The 15,931-nt window shown below is 44.0% G+C and overlaps 1 protein-coding gene across 3 annotated transcripts in view; it reads left to right on the top strand.

The window, feature by feature from the left end:
* atp8a2 (ATPase, aminophospholipid transporter, class I, type 8A, member 2) overlaps nt 1-15,931 on the top strand; it is a 379,342-nt gene that overhangs the window by 342,776 nt on the left and 20,635 nt on the right. For all 3 annotated transcript variants that reach the window (XM_031897248.1, XM_012957935.3, XM_031897249.1), the window contains 2 exons: nt 9,059-9,147; nt 13,710-13,814. In XM_031897248.1, coding sequence (XP_031753108.1) covers nt 9,059-9,147; nt 13,710-13,814 — 194 coding nt within the window. The remainder of the gene's footprint in view (nt 1-9,058; nt 9,148-13,709; nt 13,815-15,931) is intronic.

Raw genomic sequence — 15,931 nt, forward strand, 5'->3', positions numbered from 1 at the left:
TAGCCTCTGGGAAGGGACTGGGGCTGTGGGATAACAGGTATAGTAGGGAGAGATGGTGCCTATAGTAGCAGTGGGGGGATAATAGCCTCTGGGAAGGGACTGTGGCTGTGGGATAGCAGGTATAGTAGGGAGAGATGGTGCCTATAGTAGCAGTGGGGGGATAATAGCCTCTGGGAAGGGACTGTGGCTGTGGGATAGCAGGTATAGTAGGGAGAGATGGTGCCTATAGTAGCAGTGGGGGGTAATAGCCTCTGGGAAGGGACTGTGGCTGTGGGATAGCAGGTATAGTAGGGAGAGATGGTGCCTATAGTAGCAGTGGGGGGATAATAGCCTCTGGGAAGGGACTGTGGCTGTGGGATAGCAGGTATAGTAGGGAGAGATGGTGCCTATAGTAACAGTGGGATAATAGCCTCTGGGAAGGGACTGGGGCTGTGGGATAACAGGTATAGTAGGGAGAGATGGTGCCTATAGTAGCAGTGGGATAATAGCCTCTGGGAAGGGACTGGGGCTGTGGGATAACAGGTATAGTAGGGAGAGATGGTGCCTATAGTAGCAGTGGGGGGATAATAGCCTCTGGGAAGGGACTGTGGCTGTGGGATAACAGGTATAGTAGGGAGAGATGGTGCCTATAGTAGCAGTAGGGAGATAATAGCCTCTGGGAAGGGACTGGGGCTGTGGGAATAGCAGGTATAGTAGGGTGAGATGGTGCCTATAGTAGCAGTGGGGGGATAATAGCCTCTGGGAAGGGACTGGGGCTGTGGGATAACAGGTATAGTAGGGAGAGATGGTGCCTATAGTAGCAGTGGGGGGATAATAGCCTCTGGGAAGGGACTGTGGCTGTGGGATAGCAGGTATAGTAGGGAGAGATGGTGCCTATAGTAACAGTGGGATAATAGCCTCTGGGAAGGGACTGGGGCTGTGGGATAACAGGTATAGTAGGGAGAGATGGTGCCTATAGTAGCAGTGGGGGGATAATAGCCTCTGGGAAGGGACTGTGGCTGTGGGATAACAGGTATAGTAGGGAGAGATGGTGCCTATAGTAGCAGTAGGGAGATAATAGCCTCTGGGAAGGGACTGGGGCTGTGGGAATAGCAGGTATAGTAGGGTGAGATGGTGCCTATAGTAGCAGTGGGGGGGGATAATAGCCTCTGGGAAGAGACTGGGGCTGTGGGATAGCAGGTATAGTAGGGAGAGATGGTGCCTATAGTAGCAGTGGGGGGATAATACCCTCTGGGAAGGGACTGGGGCTGTGGGATAGCAGGTATAGTAGGGAGAGATGGTGCCTATAGTAGCAGTGGGATAATAGCCTCTGGGAAGGGAGTAGGGTGTGAGAATTTGGCAAGCATTGTCCAACTGTGGCTCTTTACTCTTTGTTATTGTACAGCTCCCAGAATCCTCCGGCTGGTGGGTGTGCTGGTCGGTAACTGTAGGTTGGACAGCCATGACTAAAGACAACCCTCTGTGTTGCTGAAGGGAAAGAGGTGGAAACCTCGGAAGACTGGGTTTATGATGCCTGTTTAAATAAACAAGCACTCAGTACACACTTCCAGAAATACAATCCCGAGCAGACAACTTGGGAAACATTTATCTCTCTCTGCAGTGAGTTGCTCTCTGCGACAAAATAAGCAACTGTCAAGGAACACCAGGAGAGTCGTAGAATCTCATACATCATTGTTACATCACATATCTTCACATTGTCAGCTGTGATAATATATGATTAATAGCGAAAAACCCAGGGCAATTTTTGTAAAAAAAAAAAAAATGGGGCTTTATAGGAAAGAAACGTTTGTTATTCTTTCCAACCATAGACTTCACTCTGTTTATGTGACTTAGTGGTTGATAGTAATGAGTGTGTTGACCCAAAACCTTTAGGGTTGGAAAGTTCTAGCTGAGAAATTGATCCCGAGTTGTGTGTTGCCTACTAAACATTTAGAATTTAAAGGATAACTAAAGCCTCTCTGACACCCTGCTCCTGCACATCTGGTTGGCCATTCTTTGCTAATCCAATCAGCATGGTTAATATCTTTGGAAGTGCTTTCTGATGCTTCTAATCCATTCCAGAAGCATTGAATCTAAAACTTGGGTAACATCACATTCCCTCCCCCTCACATCTGCTGATCAGCAACCCAAGAATGGGCTCTTCAGTCGACACTGCTGTAAACCCATGCAGGGTCACTGTTAGATGATCCACATCCATAGATGCTAGGCTGTACGTCCATTGCCACCAATGAGGTACCAGAAAGACATCATTTAAATTTTCAAAATGGCGGACACAAAGTTAAAAAAGTAGAAGGGGTTATTTTGGAGAGTGGATAGTGCAAGGAATAATGGCTTGGGGCCTGCAATGCTCCATTGCAGGTCCATAAGTATGTAGTTTATTGCATCTGATGTGGAAGAACATGACTGACCTCCACCAAGACCAAAACTGAACCCCCTTGAGATGAATCACCTTCTGTGGGCCCATTGCCCAACCTCAGTAAATCTTTGTGTCTGAATGGTAGCAAAATCAGTGAAAAGGCTTTCCAGAAGAGAGGGGGCTGTTATAGCAGCAAAGGCAGGACCAGTTCCATGTTAATGGTTTTAAATTTAACTGTTCCACCAGCACATATGGGTGGGGTGTAGGCGTCCACATACTTTTATCCGTGTAGTATATATATGTATATAACACATGCTTTTAATGCAGCTCCCTGCTGTAGGAAAATGAAATTTGGCACGGGGATAAGCAGAATGTATTCTATTGTCCATGGTTTTCATCATTTATAATCACGAGGCAATCAACAAAATGATTTCCCAGAAGGCTAAATGCAAGAACACACTCAGCGATGAGGGAATGTTGCTGTGAAGTCCTCACTACATCATACTGTGGCAATTAAAGCGAGCAATATATCCTGTAAAAAGTAATATCTTGTACGTGTAACGAATAGGCATAATAGCAAAGAAATGTGGCATTGTCTAACCCCTGGGTATTCATGGCCATTAATAGTACAACTGCACTTTTCTTGCAGCCAAGATGTTGAGGTTCTGTATTATACTGGGAGGAGGTGGAACCATGTGGGAAGATCTTCTCTTCTCTAGGTTTTAAAGCCCTTTATTGAGGTGTGATTCTAAATATGTTTTTACATTTTATAGAAAACTAGTTGGGTGTATGCAGGCCCGGACTGGCAATCCGTGGATAATGGCAAATGCCAGAGGGGCTGCTGTAAGATGCCATAGTCACTATTTATTGGGCTGGTGGGGGAGCTGTTTGGGTCTATATTGAATCCCAGTTCATGCCTGGATGTATGGACAGAGAATTAGGTACAAGGTAGATAAAGAACCATAAAGAAAGATACAGTAGAAATGCACAGCAGGTACCATAGCTTGATACCATAGATAGACTCGGATCACTGGATAAATGAATTAGTAAATTCTAATTGTTTTCTACATCTAAGGGCTCTGGCACACGGGGAGATTAGTCGCCTGCGACAAATCTCCCTGATCGAGGGCGACTAATCTCCCCGAGTTGCCATCAGAGAGCCGTCAGTTGCCATCCCACCAGCGAACATGTAAGTCGCCGGTGGGATGGCACACGCGGCGGCGCGATTTCGGCAAATCGCCCAAAATGCCTCATGAGGCAACTTCAGCGATTTGCCGAAATCGCCTGCGCTGCGTGTATCATCCCACCGGCGACTTACATGTTCGCCGGTGGGATGGTAGTTCGGGGAGATTAGTCGCCCGTGACAAGGGAGATTTGTCGCGGGCGACTAATCTCCCCGTGTGCCAGAGCCCTAAGGGTTAACCATAAATAACTTGATATATTTACATTGCCAGGAAAGGTGGGATTTATGTAGAATGATTAACAATCCCAACATATTTAACGGGGCCCTTATTGCCCGTATTTTGCTGTCGGAGTAACGCTAGACCTGTTCTGTTATATCCATGTCATTTTTCACAGATTTCCCCCAGAGGATCCTAAAGATAGGATCCCTATTAACTATTATTGCAAGGAGTTCAACATATCCGCTGTGTCGCAGGTGTATTGGGCTATTAAAAACTATAATAGGCCCTTTGAAGGATGTTGAAAAAAAAGTTACACAAATAAACTCTTTCTGTGTTTGCCAGAATCTCCGTTCAGTATTCCCCAGGGGTTCCCTTGTGCCTTTTGTGCGCCCGTTTGATAGGACCCAAAGTGGATAGAAGCCAGACGGTACAGAACTTAATATTTAAAGCAGATTTCCCTTTCCCCAGTTACATAGAGCCGCCAGTACACGGCCAAGCAGTGTAGCAGGGGATATTCTCATGAGTTATGTTCCGGGGCTGCTTTCCAATGCCACATTCTAGGAGCAGCCGACCATCAGAGAAGTGACAGGCATTCCGGCAAGGCACGACGGCTCATTGAGTTTGCACAAGACCAGAAAGCCTTACACCTATACGTCGCCTTTTAAATTTTCCTCCAAGGCAGGTTAATGGCTGAAAGTCATTGCCACCTGACAGATCTCTGGCAGCTCTTGTGAAATTAGTTGGTGGTCCTAATCTATAAAGAATAACAGCGCCTTAGTGTCCGTCACTAGACTTGTGAATGATGTTGGCCTGAGTTGACATTTTGATTAGGGGGATAGGCGTTGGAAAAATATGAAAAAATGTTACTAGATTATTTACTGGAATGGCCTATTCTTAGCAACTTTTCAATTGGTCTGTATTTTCTATTTCTGATAGTTTTTTAATTATTTGCCGCCTTCTTCTTACCCTTTCCAGCTTTTTAATGGGGGCAAAAAAAATTATTGCTCTGTGAGGCTATAATTTTAATGTTATTTTTACTTTTTACTACTTACCTTTCAATTTAGGCCCCCTCCTATTTGTACTCCTGTGCCTTTCAAGCCACTGACTGGTTGCTAGGTTAAATTGAACCCTAGCAACCATATAGTTCCAGTTGAGCTGTTCAACAAAAAGCTAAATCAAAAACTGCACATAATGAAAAATGGAGACTAAATTCAAATGTCTCTCTAGAATAGATCATACCAAGTTAATTCAAAGGTGAACAAACTCTTTAGCATTAGTACCTTATGCACGAGTACTTTAATATAAAGGCTCTTTCATTATTACAGCACCTTATTCATACCCTGTGATAAAAAAAAATAATTATCAACATTTGAAATCAGGTTTTAACCACAATTCAAGTTCATTTACACTAAAAAAGTTCAAATGAGAGTTTCCAAAAATTGAATGTTCAAGCTAAAAACTTGAAAAACTCTAATGTAATAATTCAGCCTGGAAAGGTGGCCATATACAGGCGGATTTGAGCCCAATTTAACCACTTATCTGCCTGTGTATGGGGACCCCAGTGGGTCTACCCATCTGATATCTGGCCTAAAATTGGGCAGGTTTGTTTTTCCCATCAGATTGGGGACTGTATCAGCTCATTGATGCAGTCCTAGCTCCCAGGGCTCCTATTCCCATCATTGTGATTCGATTTTTTGGCCCTTGGATTCAATCGTTTTGGCCTTGAATTACTCCAATATCGCCCAATATCGGTGGAAAGATCCACTCATTTGGCGGCCTTGTTGAAAGAGCAGATCTTATAGCGTATGGCCACCTTAAAAGCTGGTAAGTTTACAAAGTTGGTAGCCTCATTGATGAGTAGAATGAGATTGTGCTGCATTCGAGTGGGTTTTTACCTTCTTTTTTAGCGATCACTTTATGGAGATTTGAGTCTTTTTAATAAACAGGCACATTATTGAGTTTGAGGAGGTTTTTTCAGAATGAAAAATGAAAACTTTAATTTTCTAACAACTATGACATATTTTTGATCAATATCCTTCCAAGACTTAGCTTCATCAAAGATCAAACAGTTAACCTGTTTAGAAGATAATGATTAACTTAACTGGCCTATCAGTCAGTTGATTCAGTAGTCCAATTAAATCGATCTAATCAAAATTAATATCAATTAATCATTGTGATTATCTCAGGCCCCCCAGGAATGATACAAACACATTTCATAGAAAGCAATGGATGATTTAATCAGTATAAAAAGATTCAATGAGCAATCAAGATTTTCCATAATAAATCCCAAACCATAATGATTTTTAATAAATCTGCACCAGGACTTAAAACATTACTCCAAACATTACTCCTTGATTTTGTGAGTTCTGCCCACTTGGGCACAGAGTATGCTATGTGTATTACATCTGGCCGGGTGTTGATCGGCAGGTTTGATTTTCCCGGCTCACTGATCATCAGCTCGTTCATACGGTCTAACGCAGCGGTTCTCAACCTGTGGGTCGGGACCCCTTTGGGGGTCGAAAGACCCTTTCACAGGGGTCACCTAAGACCATCAGAAAACCCATATTTCCGATGGTCTTAGGAACCGAGACACCGCCCCTCTATGGTTGGGGGTCACCACAACATGAGGAACTGTATTAAAGTGTCGCGGATTAGGAAGGTTGAGAACCACTGGTCTAACGGCTCCTATACCCATCATTGTAATTCGATTGTTTGGTCCTAGGTACAAATGATCAAATTAGCCTGATATTGCCCACCTTAGGTGAACATATAGGGGGATGATATGGTCATTTGGCGACCTTGCCAAATGAGCAGATCTTCACAAGTATGGCCGCCTTTAGAGTTAAACATATCAGTCTGTATGCTCCCTTTATATGTATACAATGTCCCTCATCCAAAGAGGCATAAGCGACAAACAGAATAAAACACATTTCTAGCAAAGTCCAAAACATACACTGTTTTCCTTAGAGAGAGAAACATAATCTGAAATTGGTTGAATATATCTGACTCAACTACATAGTTTATTAAATTAACCAAAAATGCAGGTCTGTATGGAGGAAGCCACGTGAGCTAGCTCTAGATATATCATCAGCCTCCAGCTGTTGGGTCTATCCATCTGCACTCCAACCCATAGAGCTAACTCTAGCATCTTGGGCATCACTAATCATCAGCCAATCACATAGCGCTATGTGCAGTTACTCCGTGCTCCTTTCCCTCCACCACCTGTTTTAGCCACAAGGTGACAATGTATTGGAGGGGCGCAGTCAGGTGTCAGAGGGGTCTGAAAGGATCTCTGCAAACTGTCAAGCTGGGGGGGATTTAAGACCAAAGTACAGCAAAACAGCTGGAATCCCAAGAAGGAAATCCATTTTTCTCCTAAAATGTTAATTTCATGGAATACTCTATAGGCTGAAGCTCACAGACTTGTTAAGTACCACCAGAATAGTTGTTCCATTTTACTATACCTATAACTGTAATTCTAAGAAGTTAAAAAAAAATTTGATGACTCTGGAATGCTGGGAAAAACACTGCATTGTGAGTAAAAAAACATGGAGGTTGTGCTCAAAATTGCGTTTTGCTCACTGCACTTGCGGACATAAATAAGCCCTAACATTTTTTTCTTTTTATCAAATTGAGAAATACAAGATTTTTTTTTAACTTTTTATTATTTTCCAAAAATGATCACCACAAGCTTCGTTGCCAGTACATACATAGCAACGGAATACTCTGTAAATCATACGGCAGCCAGAGAAATACAAGATTTTTTAAAAATTAATTTGCGGTTCTCAATGCAGGTTTTTGGAAAATGACCAATAAACATGTTTTTAGATTCTGGGTTTATAATAATCTTCCACTGGACAGTTCCAAACATTTCAACTGCTTTAGTTTCATACAAACTTTTTTAGTGGCGATCTTCAACAAAAAAAAAGGTACAGAAGAAGAAAAGCTTCAGTTTTGGACTTTTATAAATAGACATTAAAGTGTTCTTTGTAGGGTTTGAATTTTCTCATTATCTCTTGTCACACTCAGGAGTGCTATTCGGGCTGTGGCACACGGGGAGATAAGTCGCCCTCAACAAATCTCCCTTGTTGCAGGCGACTAATCTCCCCGATATGCCATCCCACCAGCTTGAATGTAAATTGCCGGTGGGATGGCATATGCCTGGAGAGGACGCATATGGCATCCCACCGGCGATTTACATTCAAGCTGGTGGGATGGCATATTGGGGAGATTAGTTGCCCGTGACAAGGGAGATTTGTTGCGGGCAACTAATCTCCCCGTCTGCCACGGCCCTTACAGAAACCTGCATCATCTTCCCTTTGCGTTTGTAACAGGTGCAATAAGAAGAGCCACTTGATAAAGGGCACAAAAGGGGCTCAAAACATGTCGGGTATGGCATAAAAAAAGCGCTTTTTTTGCAGCAATTTTGCATTTTGTCTCATGCTCCCCCTTTATATATTTTTCAAATATCACCCAGAATACATTTTCACGATAGTTATAGGTTGTGAGCTCTTTTGGGCAGGGCTCTCTTCTCTTCATACTCTGTATGTCCAATGTATGAAACCCACTTATTGTACAGCGCTGCGGGATATGTTGGTGCTTTATAAATAACTGTTAATAATAATAATATAGAACATGACAATGAATGAATATAGAATGTTAACAGAGACAAACAATAAAACACAACTTGGAAGACCGTACTGTCAAATTGGGAATAATAATTGCTGAACTTTCAGACATTAAAACTGTACAACCTTTATACTACAGATTTAAAGAGAAATGTTAACAACTGTCCTGTCACTTGGACAATGGCTGATTTCACACCCAGAATCTAGTAAGTAATGGTGTCTTTACACGGGCAGATATCAGCTGCCAATTTAGGTCCTTCAGACTGATTCAGCAGCTTATCTGCCTGTGTATGGGCACCACCAATAGGCCACCGTGACCAACATTTGGCCTAAAATTGTCCAGATCTCGATGGGGCAGGTTTGATTTCCCCATCAGATCAGGGACTGCATCGGCTTGTTGATGCAGTCCTCAGTCCGACGGCCCATATACCCAAGGGCCAAATGATCAAATTATTACAATAGAGACGATCCGCTCATTTGTCGACCTTGCCAAATGATCAGATCACACTTTTTTCAAGCTATGTAACTAATCTAACCACATCTGGCCCATAAGCCTCCAGTTGGACAGCCCTGCTGTAAAAAGTGGTGCTCTGATTTGCAGTTCAACGTCATTTTATTATTTAACTTTTTTTTTTGTTTTCCTCAATGTATGTTCTTTTGTCTCTTTCCAGGCCGGGATGGTATTAACGTCGGGGTACTTCTGGCTCGGGTTACTCTTGGTCCCCACTGCATGTCTACTAAGGGATGTGACCTGGAGAGCGTAAGTACTTTGTGTTTGCACTTTGCTAACGCCATAGCATTAAAATGCTCATAAATACTATGGTGTGTCTCCTTGTGTGACCCCAACTGGGGCTCCTAAGCTCTGGGACCCCATAATAAATACAGGCCTTGTTCCTCTATAGCAGGGGTAGGGAACCTATGGCTCGGGAGCTAGATGTAGCTCTTTTGATGGCTGCTTCTGGCTCCCTGCCAAATCTTTAATTAAAAACAAAAACAGGGGGGCGTGGCCTGCGCACGGCGGATAGAAGACATGTTCTAAGCCTTAGAACATGTCTTCTATCCGCCGAGCGCAGGCCACGCCCGCATCGCATCCGGCATCCTTGGCACCCACCCTACCTTGCCCCTGTGCTCGGCGGATAGAAGACATGTTCTAAGCCTTAGAACACGTCTTCTATCCGCCGAGCGCGGGCCACTCCCTCCTCCGCATCGCATCCGGTATCCTTGGGACCACCCCCCCTACCTTGCCCCGCAGCATCCGTGGCCAAACATATTGTATGGCTCTCACGGAATTACATTTTAAAATATGTGGTGTTTATGGCTCTCTCAGCCAAAAAGGTTCCCGACCCCTGCTCTATAGTTACATCGCTGGTAGTGTGCTCTAATGCAGGTTCTACACAAGAAATATATTTCCCCTTTAAAATCTGCAGTGCAAGGGAATTTGTGGCTTCTCTCCATACATCTGTAAACTGCAGCTCTCCTTTTAAAGACCACGTATTGCTTTTCAAGCATTTTTACAAGAATTTCAGGTGTAAAGATTGAACGTGTAACATACTAAAGCAGAAGATATGGATTCTGTGCCCAAAGTAAGCATAAAGTTTATTGCACAGAATTCCATCAGTAAAAGTTTTACAGCTAAACTGTATAAATGTAACATGACATAGCTTAGTCTACAGCTGTCAGAATAATTCCCTTCTAAGCACGGTTTCCATAGCACTTTCCAGCTAATTGATGTAACAAGCCTATGTGACCCATTAGACAACCACGTCTTTCATGATGAATTTGCCCAATATATTCACAGCATTGGCTGGTAAGTACTACACAAATCATCGGCTGTCTTTGGAGGGATTAGCAGTTGTCAGGGTAATAATAACAGGATAACCAAGGTGACCAGGAAGGTCTGAGCAGACAAAAGCAGCATAAACATTACGTGGGGGCATTAGCTGGTTTATATCCGCACGGTGCATATAAAAGATCCATTTCCGGGAGAAGTTTGCCTGAAAATAAAGCTTTATAATGGTGTCAGCACTGTACATGAAACAGAGGGGTGGCTTGGGGGTTCAGCCAGTTGCTCTGCGCTAGGTGCCGATGGCAGCAGTGGCATTGTGGGGGCAGTATCTCATAGTCCGAGGGAAAATGTCATTTCTGCCCCATCTCTTATCCCTCAACCTAAACAAATTTGTAGCAGTATATTCCCCACTCTACTAATACAAGGAAAGTATATCAATAAGCCAAGAGCAGGCAGCAGCCAGAGGAATTTGGGCCATGGTAGTGTTGTGGGCAGGGTGGCCTGTAGCAGGCCTGGACTGTGGTCAAAATAGGCCCTGACATTTCCTGTACACAGAGGCCCAAACAGCCCCCCACCAACCCAATAATTGTCTATGGCACCTTACAGCAGCCCCTCTGGCATTTGCCAGAATCCACAGATTGCCAGTCCGGGCCTGGCTGTAGGCAGAGTTCTACCCGCCCGCTGCAACCCATCTCTAAATGGGGCGATGTATATAAATAAGCCAAGGGCTGGTGGTGGCCAGAGTAATTTGGGAAACGCTAGTGTTTCGAGTGGGTGGCCCCTCTCTTGTTACCAGCTGATTTTATTTTTAATTAGGAAGTTTGTAACCTTTTAATTACTAATTAGGTATCTATAACATTCATTTCAATTGTCAGTTTGAATTGTAGTTTTTCTTACTGGTAACTTCACTTCACCGCATCTCCTTACAGCAGAAGGCTGGGGGTTGCCAGAAGTAGAGGGTGGCGGATAGGTGGCCCCTGGGCTACACAGTGCTGTTTGTAAGAAAGTAGGAATTTCTGGCACTTTTCTCCTGTTTCATAGACAGGAAAAGGAGTTGTGAGGAGCACGCTGCCAGATCTGCTAATATTATACCTATTAGACTTTTATAGATGTTTAAAATGTTTGGTGGGTAGAAATAACTATTCTCACTATGTACCTGTTGCACTTTTATAATGAAGCTCTGTGCATTTATACACATACCAACTCTTAACTCCTTCACTGCCTGAAACACAGCCTCAACGTCTTGCATTAATGCTGTTTGGCCAGTAAACACATTAAGATTATTTCATGAAATCAACCCTATGCAGCTGGGGCTTGTGGGGCAGGTATAATTGCCTTGGAAATTAACTTGTAGTTTGTTTCAAAATGAGAACCCCCCTCCTATAGCTTTTACAATAAAATGCCTTCATGGCAACATAGAATGCCAAGTGGAGCTCATGTCTGGCCATCGGACCTATAGAGCCCTTGACACAAGAGCTTGCAGAGCAGGGTTCATAGACAGAAACTAAACGGTTGGCTCTCCCATTATATATTATATCATTTGGCCACACACAGATGGGCAGATTGATCTGATTTAAGCCAAGGGCCCCACAGGGCATTTAAATGGCTCCCCACTGCAGCACAGCTGCATCCTGTATAGTTCTTACATTCTTGGTTACATGTTACACAGCCATATTTCAGTGTTGGCCTGTTAATTCTGTGTCCGCCCCCCCCACAATGATACCATCTTCCAGTGGCTTTACAGGTAACAGGGGATGCCTTGATCACCAAACATGCAGCCATCTTTAGGCCAAAATCCTAAAAATTGTTTGTTTACAAAATAATCCACAAAGCACTGAAATTCTGACATTGGATAACTTTAAAAATTGCTGAATGGTTATACCTGTCTCTAGTTTGACTTTTCCTTCACATGACAAAACAAACCTATGATAAGCTCTGATTACAGTATAAATAGAGAATGCTGTCCCTTCAGATTCTAGAGAAGAAAACCATTCCTTCCATTCTCCTGACACTCTTCTCTTCCAGATTCCTTAATTTTATTTTTGTTTCACTTCTTGTTAAACGGCTCCTTTGTTTTAGTGTCGTTCCATCTATATGTTCAGTCGTCCCTATCTTTCCAGATCAAATCTTCTATGTTTTGAGAAACTTCTATAGCGTAGTTGCTTTGTTGCCTGATTGGGAAGCTTGAAAATCCTGGTGCCTGCCTGGATAAACACATGAGGGGTTTGATGCACTTCATTACAGCTCGTGGGTTATAGAGATCTGTGACTAGTAAGAGAAGTGGAACCCAGCTTTCCCAGCAGAACTCCACTTGTACTAAGAAATCTCCAAACCTCTCGATTCTGCCGATGTGTCTCACTTGATAGTCAAAGTTTTAAGGCAACCATAAATGAAAAGACATTTGTTTTTTAGTTCACAGGCTGAATGGTTGGATATTGGCAAATGGCACATATTTGTTATTTTGGGCCGGTGGCTCAAACAAGTGTATCTGAACAGGAGCTGCATCCCTGCTCACTTCTGCATCTGTTGTGCCAGCCATGTGTCATGAAGGACAGTGACAGATAAACCTTGGGTTGGGGTGTCAGAAGAGTCTGTCAAACCTACCTGCCAAAAGTGGACATGCTGAGACTCTTTGCATTAAGGTTGCATTTGGCCAGACTGCCTGACCAAATGTGTATATTGGTTGCCATTTATGGGATAGGGTCACATAGCTAGAGGAACCAAGGGTGGCCCCTGCAGTTGCTAGCAGTTAGGGCAGGGGTGGGCAAACTTTTTGGCTCAGGGGCCACATTAACTAACAGACGGGCCGGACCGGGCCGGGACAGCGTTACGCCCGGGGCTGCCATCAAAAATTATGGGGCCTCTCAGCTCCCCCCCCAGCAACCCGCTGCTTCCTCTGTCCCGTCCTTCTGTTCCCCGGCTTCCCAGTGCATTCTTTTATATGGTGCAACCAATCAGGGCCCGTCATTCTTTTAAGGGGGCCGGAGACGACGGGCCGGATTGAAAGGGCTGACGGGCCGGATGTGGCCCGCGGGCCGTAGTTTGCCCACCCCTGAGTTAGGGACTGGATTTTGGCCACAAGGGAAATACATAAATTTCTGCAAAGAGTTCAAGACCACAAGCCGCAGGTCGCCCTGTCTGTGATGCAACCAAAGTCCATTTCCTATCACCCTGGCATTTCTTGGTTGGTGGCTGCAGTGTAGAGTGAGAGAATACGCTGGTATAGTGTCATGTGGTGGGATATCAGATTTGATAAGAAATATTTTATATATTTTATATATTTTTTGATGCTGGAACCTATGAAAATTTTTAATGAAGGGGCAATATGGATGCAGCTCTATAGAAGACCCCCCCATAGATCCCAACATGCTTGGTGTACACAAGAGAGATGTCAGCTTTAGGTATCAACTATTTTTTAGACCCCCTTAGCTCATAATAAGGCTTGAGAAAGACACAATATTGGCATTCCTGCTCCCAGAGATAAATAAAGATGTAATTTGTATCTTCTTCACTGACGCCATTGTGTTTGACAACAGGGCAAAGCACACCTACCACAAGACCTTGCTGGAACAAGTGCAAGAGATTGAGACCAGAGCCAAAGAAATGAGTAAAGCTGCCATGCGGGATTCCAATGGCAAAAGGTAAAACTTATTATTATTTGGTTTAATTTGTTCTACCTCTTCCTCTTCATTCATTATTCATTTTGCCCAGGCCAAATATCCTATATACCCTACCCTAAAACCTTATAGTGCATCCAGCTATGTTTGCTAGTAGAGACTATTATTTAATATGTATCCTGGGAATTAATGTTAGGGTTAGCAGCCCTTACATGTATATTGTACAGTATAACCACGTGCAGCTATTTTCTTCTTTCTTACTACAACTGTGTTGCCTGTTAGAGTGCATATATTTGGAAATCAATGATGTCCCCTGGGTGTATGTTGCAGTTATTGGGTGTTCACTGGCCCAGTGGTGCATATCTGGCCAGGAGCCTGTATTAAAATCGCTGAGCGTGCATGTTAACTGCCGGTACGTGTGAATGTGGCACAAAACGCCAGTCAGTGTAGGAATACTGCCTACAGGGAAGATGGCAATTAAATGCAAGATAAAGTCCATTCACTGATATATTGTAAAAGGATTTTTGAGCTTGTGAAAGCAATTCTCCTCAACACTTCTCACTTTCCTTTATGCCATTCTGTACCTGGGCCCTTACTGTGCTGCTCCCTGCGCTGCTGGCTGAGGTGCAGAGCAAAGTACTGGCAATCAAGGCACCCTGTGCTGGCACCCTTAGCACCCAGGGTTGCCCCTGTCCAGTTATCACTGGAACAGTTCAGTTTTGAGAAAGTGCAAAGTGCCTGTCTGGATTTCCAAATTAGGAAATCTGGACAGGGTTTTAAAGTGGCGATCATCCAATCGTCCACCCTGTCCCTTGACATCATCAGTCCCGCCCCCTGCCCAGACCCCCTACCTACCTCCCCAGAGGTAAATGAGGCCCATAGTGTAAAGTCCTGCATTGAACTTATTTTTTAGACCCATACCCAACCCGGACCCACAACCCTCATTTTGCCTTATTCACAACCTGATCTGCGACCCGCTGACCACAATTAAACAGGTGCTGTTGCTGCAAACTAGAAGTGACATCATCAGAAGTGGGTGGGAGTAGAAAAAAATATAGATAATATAATATAAGAAATATCAGTGCCGGATTTGTAATCCACCCCCGTTCGTGCCCCCCCTCCGCGCACATTCGCAAACGCGCAAATGCCACCCCCCCAACGCACATGCGAGGGGCTTTACACTCGCATACGTAGCAGTGAGGAGAGGTCCCCATTGCTCCATATGGAAGAAAAAGTTTAACATTTTGGTGCGGCGGGGCAACATGCCGCCCCCAAATTTGCGCTGCCCTAGGCCCAGGCCTTTTTGGACTCTCCACAAATCCAGGCCTGAGAAATATAAGAAATATGGATAAGAAGCCCAACCTGCAGACTGGCATCTATACCAGCATCCCCAAAATCTACCCACAGCCTGCAGGGTACCCCCTTTTTTGCAGGTAACCCGTGGGTACCCAACACGCTGCAGGACTCTACCATAGTGTTCCCAAACCTGCATCTTAAACAAAAGCTCAGGAAAAAAATACAGTGGGGGGGGCCTTCGTTTTTTTATTTAATGCAATAAAAATTCGAAAACACCAAATTTCCGCAAAATAATTAAAATCAACTTTATCATAAATGTCCATTAAAGAAAAGAAATTCAGTTTTGTGAATAAAGCCTGACACTTTCGAGCACCCAGCTATATCTAACACAGCACAGCGATGGAGCGTATGGCCATGAAACGGTTAAGGGCAACTGAGAAGGTTCGCTTTGAAAAACCGCACACTTAATCATTACGGGCTGCGCTAAACAGAAAAGGTATTTGAAGCGCCGGAGCTGGTAATTGCATTTAAGGTTTAAAATCAACATTTCCACATTGGGAAGTGATGATTACTGGCTTCCCCCCCTGCGCCATGTGTTTTGCTTGGATGAATCCCTGCGATTGTATTCACGTGTCATCTCCAATCTCTCTGCTTTTTGGCAAACAAAATCCACAGCCCATTTAAAAAGAAAAAATCCTTAATGTTTTGTGTTTATTTTCTTGCCTTCTCAGGGCAGGTTGGTCTGTCTGTCCCTCGGTGCAGATCTCGCTCACACTCACAGGCCTTGCACTGCACAGAGACCATGTAAGCAGCCCCCCAGCAGCTACACTGCCTCCCACCCCCTC

This window comes from Xenopus tropicalis, chromosome 2, assembly GCF_000004195.4.
Source record: "Xenopus tropicalis strain Nigerian chromosome 2, UCB_Xtro_10.0, whole genome shotgun sequence".
Lineage (NCBI taxonomy): Eukaryota > Metazoa > Chordata > Amphibia > Anura > Pipidae > Xenopus > Xenopus tropicalis.